The following is a 7651-nucleotide window of genomic DNA, read 5'->3' on the forward strand; positions in this document are numbered from 1 at the left end:
AGAGGTCAAGTTTGGAAGGTGCTTCTGAAGAACGCTTAATGAGTTACTGTAGTGCATCTTGCAAATGGTACAGATTGCAGCCACTGTGTGCTAATGGTAGTGGGAGACAATGTTTCAGGGGTGGACGGATTGTTGCTGAAGCAGAGTTTTGTCATACATGAAGTTTGAGCTTCTGGAGTGCTGTTCAAGTGACACTCATCCACACAAATCAAGAGCATTCCCTTAACTATGACTTGTGCCTGTAATGGTCATCAAGATTTATGGAGTCAGGTCATTGATTACTCACTGCAGAATTCCAAGCCTCTGATTTGCGCTATCAGCACAGTTTGCATACAGGTGGTAAACAGTTTCTGGTCAACACTAACTCCCAGGATGTTGATAGCAACATTTTGTTTATGTTTGGACCAAAACATAAGATGAGATATGGAGCAGAGTGATTTTTTCCAAATCCAAACAGAGCACAGGTGAGCTGTTTATTGGTGTCTCAGTGCTACTTGACAACATTGTCAATGGCACTTTTCATCACTTTGTTCATGATCAAAAACAGAATATGAGCTATTCATAACTGAACTGAATGTAGACCTTCTTGTGAATAGGACATATTTTCGTGCCAACGTAAAAGAAGTTTGGTGATCATTTTGGCAAAAAGTTAGCATCAACTTTTACCCAGGTAATATTTGAGGGACTTACTTTCAAATAAAAGATAATGTGATGTGTGGAAAAACTTGTTTAGTGTCCTCATGAATTAGGTAAATGTGTACAAACATTCAAGAACAATAGCTGAAAATATTCCTTTAACTAGTGTGATGAATTTTCAACTGGGCATGAGGTTTCCTCTCTTTCACGGAGCATGGTACTCAGTTCCGGATCAGTTTTTACTGTACTCATTGAGCATTAGGCAAAAAAAATGACCTGTCAACGAAGCGCAACCACCAAAATCCAACTGACACGTTAAACTTGAGCCCACTCTCATATGCTCCTACCTCAAGGAGCCTCCTCAAACCCATGAAATGGGAACAATGACATTATTTGGGCCTGCGATTGCAATGCTGATCAGGGCTTGGGGAAGGTAGGGTCATGCCATTGGAAAATATCACACCGCCTTTGACTTGCTGCAGGGGGTTTACTGAGTTTGGACTCATGGGTACTATTTTTGTGAGTAATGAACTGAGGCGGATGAAGGATTTTTGGCCAAAAATCAAGGGTCGACTTGTGCACAATCTCCATTAATAATGAAGCAGAGATTTGATCAGACAAAGTCTTTTAGATAGTTTAGCTTTGTCTATAGCATGCTGTTTCCACAGCTTAGCATACTGGAGTTCTGTGTTGTGGCTGCATCAATCTAATACCTCACTTTTAGGTAATCTAGGTACTACTTCTAGCATGTTCTCCTGCATTCCTCATTGAATAAGGTTAAGAGTTGCATGGTAACAGTGGAATGAGGAAAATCCTAGGCCATAAACTTACTAATTATGGAGATAATGATGCCCACTGCTGGATGTGTTATGAATCAATCCCATTTAGCACAGTTGTCGGGCGATGCAACGAGGTGGAGACTAACCTTACCGTGAAAGCAAGATTTTGTAGACACCCCACTGAGTCTTTTCTGTTCTTTTACTATGCTCACTCAAGCAGGGAAGGCAGGAGGTGATGATCAACAGAAGGTTTCCTTGCCCTGATGTGACTTGACCATGAGGCTTGGAATCAATATCGAATTCCCAAGATCACTTCCTCTCTACCGTATCCCAGCGTGCTGCCAGACCTGCTGGGTTTGTCCGGCCAATGGTGCAGGACCTAACCAGGGATTGGGATAGTACTACTTGGGACTTTAGCTGAGAGGTATAGGAATATAGAATTTAGGAGCAGGATTAAAGAGGCCATTCAGCCCATCGAGTAAATTGCACTTTTAGAACATAATTGATCTGGCTGTGGTCTCAATCAGTCTTCCCTCTATTGTTTTATAGTGATGCATAGATCAGAAATTGTTGAAGCTTCAAAACTGATCCCTGTTATTTCACTAGTTACAACTGCAAACCAGAAAAAGCCCCATTAACCTCTACTGTTTGCTAGCCAATCCTCCATCCATGCTAGCATATTCCTCCCTACACTCTTAACTGCACAACAACCATAGATTTGGAACCTCATCAAATGTGTTTTGAGAATTCAAAGTACACTACATTTTCTGGTTCCCCTCTATCACCTTTTGTGTTACTCTCTCTAAAAACTTGAATCAATTTATTAAGCACGAGTTCCCTTTCACAAAGCCATGGTGACTGTGCCTGAGCATAGTATGATTTTCTACGCAACCTGTTATAGTTTCCTTAATGGATTCTAACAATTTCCCTCTGATACATGTTAGGCTTACCAACCAATAGTCATTACTTTTTATTGTTGCTGATTCGGTGAGTATGTTTTGTCAGGTTGTTGCTTGAGAAATCTGTGGTATAGCTCTCCCAATTTTGACACAAGTTCCCAGATGTTAGTGGGGAGGACGTTGTAAAGTCGTCTGTGCTGACCAATCTTTTGTCATATACAGTACATGGATTGATGCAGGAAACCCATCCGATTTCATTCTTATTCCTCATTTTAGTAGTGGCTTGCCCACAGCATTCCCTCCAGATTGGATGCATGGAGCCCCACAGTAATCCAGGAATTACCATGGGAAAAGGCTACATTAGATTCGAGTGTGACTGCCATGCTGGTCTTTAACTAATCTCAGTATGAGCTTCCTAGAAAAACCTGTAGCTTACTGCTCAATAAGGTAACTGTTTTTTTTCAAAAATGCATTACACTAATATGTGCACCGTAATAGAGGATGTGAATGCAAAATGGGCGTTTCTTAGAGAAACGCTCCCAAAACAAAAGCTGACCAACTTGCCTCCAGTTCTTGCTAGAGTCGGCTGACAGTGAGGCACGCTGGTCTTTGTAATCACTCCGTGTCTGGACAGAATTCAGCAGTCGGGTGATGTGCTCTTCTCTTGCTTCATCCATCTGCACAACTGCCCTCTACAAGGCAGAAAGGGCAGAATAATATTTTAAAACATGTCAGCTCATTTAAACTGAAGTATCTTAAATATGCAAAGAATAATTACAATTGTTAAGATTGCCAGGCCTGGCAATGGTCATTGATCTGACATGTCAATTGTGTTTTCCTCTCCATAGATGCCATCTGGCTACTTTTCTGCAGCATTTTTGTTCTAATTTAAGACTTGTAGCAGTATTTTCCTTATGTTTTAGAATTCAACTAAATGATCAACTCACTAACTACAGTAATGATGAATAAAATATTTGTTCAGGGATCAGTAAGCTCTGTTGGCTGAATGGCTAGTTTCTGAAGCAGAATGACACCAACAGCATGAGTTTGATGTTGATATTACCATAACCCCCTGCCTTCTCAACCTCACCCCTTGCTTGCGGTGTGTGTGATGACCCTCAGATCAAACTTGCCACAGTCGGATCTTTCAAATGAGTTAGAATAGTCTCTGGGACTGTGGCGACTTTTATTTGTTGAGGTAAGTACGGAAAAGGTGGAAGAAAATGAGGAAAAAGAGACACACTTTGAAAATTACAGCTAGGCCTTTCAGGTGCAAAATCAGGAAATACTTCCTTACACAAAAGATGTCACTTTTTTTTGTTAAAAATTCATTTGTGAGGCGTGGATGCTGCCGGTCAGGCCAGTATTTATTGCTCGCATTGTTACCCTTGAACAAATGGTAGTGAGCTGGCTTCTTGAACCACTGAAGTCTTTGTGCTGTAGGTAGACACACAATGGTATTGGGGAAGGAATTCCACAATTTTGACACAGCGACACTGAAAAATCAGCAATATATTTCCAAGTCAGGATAGTGAGTGGCTTGGCCAGGAACTTGCAGCTGATGTTCCCATGCACCTACTAACCTTATCCCTCTAGATGCAAGTGGTTATGGATTTGGAAGGTGCTGTCCATAAAGCTTTGGTCAATTTCTGCTACTAAGCATTGGTGAATGACTGAATGCTTGTGGATGCAGTGTCAATCGAGCTTTGTTCTGGATAACGTCAAGTTTCTTGAGTGCTGTCGATGGCAATGCCATTGAAGGTCAAGGGGCGATGGTTAAATAGTCTTATTCTTGATGGTCATTGCCTGGAATTTGTGTGGCGTGGATATTACTTGCTACTTTTCAGCCCAAGCTTGGATATTGTCCAGATCTTGGCATATTTGGACATAGATTGCTTCAAAATCTGAGGAGTCACAAATGGTGCTGAGCAATATGCAATCATCAGCGAACAACCTGCTTCTAATGTTACGTTGGAGAGAAGGTCATTGATGAAGCAGCTGAAGATGATCTGGCTTGGGACATTACCCTCAGGAACTCCTGCACAGATGTCCTAGGATGACAGACTGCCAACAACAAAGTGTCACATATGACTTCAGCCATGAGAGAGTTTTCACCTCTCATTCCCATGTACTCCAGTTTAGCAAGAGTTCTTTGATGCCAAACTTGGTCAAATGCACAAACGTGGAACACACTCCTACAAAAGGTTGTGAATTCAGGGGAGCAACTGTATCGTTCAGGTGTGTAGTAGATATTGTTAGACAAAGTTGTCAAGGTTGATGGAGCATGGACGGGCAAACAGATGTTGGGAACAGCTCAGTCACAATATAATGAATTGCAAAGAGGGTTCAAGAGGCTAAATCTCCTCCTTCAGCACCTAAATTTCATAATGCAATGAATTATAATATTTCTACAGTTCAAAGGCAATCAGTGACAGATACAGTTGGTCAACAAGAGAAATCTTTTCTAAAAATTGTCAAAGAATACTGTCTGTGTTTTTGTCATAAAATTCTGGTTTCAGACAGAGATCTTCCAAATGACTGGATAAACCCAGGACACATCCCCCATCTCAAACAAATGTAAACGATCCCATTGTAACTAGACAAAGTAGGGGAGGAAAGTCTCACTGTCCTGATCAACATTTTCCCATTAAGATCGATCTGTTAGGTAATTTATCATATTGTACATGGCAAACTTTCACAAACTGATTGCCTCGCTTCCTTACATGAGTGATAACAGCTCAAAAATAATTGGTTTCAGGCCTTTGAACTCGGCTCATGAAAATATCAATGCCAATTCTCTTCCTTTCCTCTCACAAAATTGGTAACAATGTAACGGGGGAGCAGTCCTTTTCCTCATTGATGCTGTGTTACATACTTTACCTCTTAATGAGGGGTCTGGAGACAAGGTGTGGGTTGGGGTTGGGGTGAAGCGAGATGTGTGGAGGCAAGAGGGGTTGAGAGAGGGTTAGATTTGGGAGAGGGGAAGCAGAAGGATGGAAGCAGGATGGGGGGGGTGGGAAGAGCTGGATGTTGGTGGGGGAGGGTGAAAGTGTGGATAGGGAGTGAGTAGGTATAGATGGGGATGGCTCATGGAGGGAGTTGGGTGTGTGGGTGATGTGAGTTGGGGGGGTGGTGTTTAAGTGGGTTGAGGAGTGAAGAGATGAGTGGGATAAGTTTGGGGGCGATAAATGGATTGGGTGTTGCGGGGGTGAGTGGACTGGGGATGAGGGAATGGGGGAGGGCAGAGTGGGTCGGGGATGGGGGCACAATGGGTCAGGGATGGGGCAGGGCGAGATGGAGTTGAAGGGGAGTATGGCGGACCGGTATGGCCCGGCCCGCTCTCACCTCACTCCGCTCCTGCTCCTTGCTCTTCTGGCCCTGCCGCTTGGCGTACCACAGGCCGATGTCTTTGCCTTTCAGGTGCGCGGGATGCCGGCCCCGGCCTCTGCCGCCCGCCGAGTTTTCCCATCCTGCCGAGGACGACCCTCCTCCTCCGCTGCCGCCCCTCCAGTCCCTCCGGTAACCCGAACTCATGGTCTTGCCGGCAGCGAAACGCGCCCAGAGCCGGGAACCCGAATAACTGCCAACCACCGGGAACCGGGAGAGAAACCCCCACGGCGCGGCCTGATGGCATCACAAGCGGCTGTCGCCGGTTACTGACGTCACAAAGGGTTCTGGCCTGCCCGCCTAACGTCATACCCACAGGCACTGTATCCAACGGGAACCCCCCCATAATCCCCAGAATAATACCCTCAAGGCCATTCCTCCCAACAGGAACCACACCCCCAACATTATACCCTCAAGGCCATTCCTCCCAACAGGAACCACACCCCCAGCATTATACCCTCAGGGCCATTCCTCCCAACAGGAACCACACCCCCAGCATTATATCCTCAGGGCCATTCCTCCCAACAGGAACCACACCCCCAGCATTATACCCTCAAGGCCATTCCTCCCAACAGGAACCACACCCCCAGCATTATACCCTCAAGGCCAATCCTCCCAACAGGAACCACACCCCCAGCATTATACCCTCAAGTCCATTCCTCCCAACAGCAACCACTTTTCCAGAATTATACTCTCAAGGCCATTCCCCCCAACAGGAACCATCCCTCAGAATTATACTCTCCAGGCCATTCATCCCAACAGGAACCACCCCCACAATAATACCCTTAAGGACATTTCACCCCATGTAAAGGTCAGTGCGCCATACCACTATGCCCCGCCCTTATTCGCAGGTTTGATGGTGAAGTTAAGGTTGGAGCGGAGGGAATGGAGGGTTGCGCATTTAGTCGTGGAGCGGTTGAAGTGAGTGAGAGGGGTAGAGAGATCGAGGCGATCAATGTCACGACAGGAGTTGGAAATGAAGAGGCTGAGTCCCCCTCCCACTCCCACTCCCACTCCCACTCTCTCGGTGACATGTGCGTCCTGGGCCTCCTCCAGTGTCACAATGACACAACCCCCAAACTGGAGGAGCATCACCTCATATTCCACCTCAGGAGCCTACAGCCCTATGTCCCCACCCCCTGTCTCAGACCCACCTCCTTGACCTGACAAAACCTGTCTATCTTCTCTCCCACCTATCCGCCCCTCACACCTCACTGACCAATCCCCACCACTCCCTACCTGCACTCACCTATCACCATCCCACCTACCTACCCCAGCCCCACCCCTCCTCCCTCTATTTCCCAGATCCCTTCCCCCTCCCCATTTCTGAAGAAGAGTCCTGACCCGAAACGTCAACTTTCTTGCTCCTCTGATACTGCCTGGCCTGTTGTGTCCCTCCAGCTTCACATTATGTTGTCTCTGACTCCAGCATCTGCAGATCTTTCCATCTCTTATTCAGACTTTGTGGTTTTTACCAGAGGCACCATTTTCTACAGAATGGTAAGAGAGTGCTAAATGTTTGGGCTATCATTGACATCAAGATGCAGCAAGAACAATTAACTGAGAATCTTAACCAGACAGGTAGATTCTGATTGGTCAGGGCTTTGCTGTGGGAATGTAGCAGAGTTTGGCTGTCTCCACAAAACTTTTTGTTGAAAAAGGTGCAATTTGTACAAATTCCTTTGGCTAAGAAAACAGGGTTCTTCACATACTTTCGTAACTAGCTTCTAGCACGTCCATCACTTTGTAGGCTTGGTTGATGATCTTAAATGTCCATGTGCTCTTTTAACGTTGCAGCTTATTTATCAGCATGCCATTCAAAGAAACCTTTGACATCTGCACTATGTCACTATATCATGGCAAACTTAATGTACCATCTATGCCTGACTCTGAGTTTATCGAACACATGAACTTAGCAACTCCTGCAGTTAGTTCAGTTCTAAGGACACC

At 45.2% G+C, this 7651-nt stretch overlaps 1 protein-coding gene across 1 annotated transcript in view; it reads right to left on the reverse strand.

Moving 5' to 3' along the window:
* LOC109914612 (DEAH (Asp-Glu-Ala-His) box polypeptide 36) overlaps positions 1–5978 on the reverse strand; it is a 48218-nt gene extending 42240 nt beyond the window's left edge. The window contains exons 1-2 of the mRNA XM_048604510.1: positions 5660–5978; positions 2879–3006 (exon numbers count right to left, since the gene is read on the reverse strand). Of these exons, the coding sequence (XP_048460467.1) occupies positions 2879–3006; positions 5660–5848 (317 nt within the window). The 5' untranslated portion in view covers positions 5849–5978. The remainder of the gene's footprint in view (positions 1–2878; positions 3007–5659) is intronic.
* Between the last annotated feature and the right edge of the window lie 1673 nt (positions 5979–7651).

The sequence above is a fragment of the Rhincodon typus genome, chromosome 13 (genome assembly GCF_021869965.1).
Source record: "Rhincodon typus isolate 14 chromosome 13, sRhiTyp1.1, whole genome shotgun sequence".
Lineage (NCBI taxonomy): Eukaryota > Metazoa > Chordata > Chondrichthyes > Orectolobiformes > Rhincodontidae > Rhincodon > Rhincodon typus.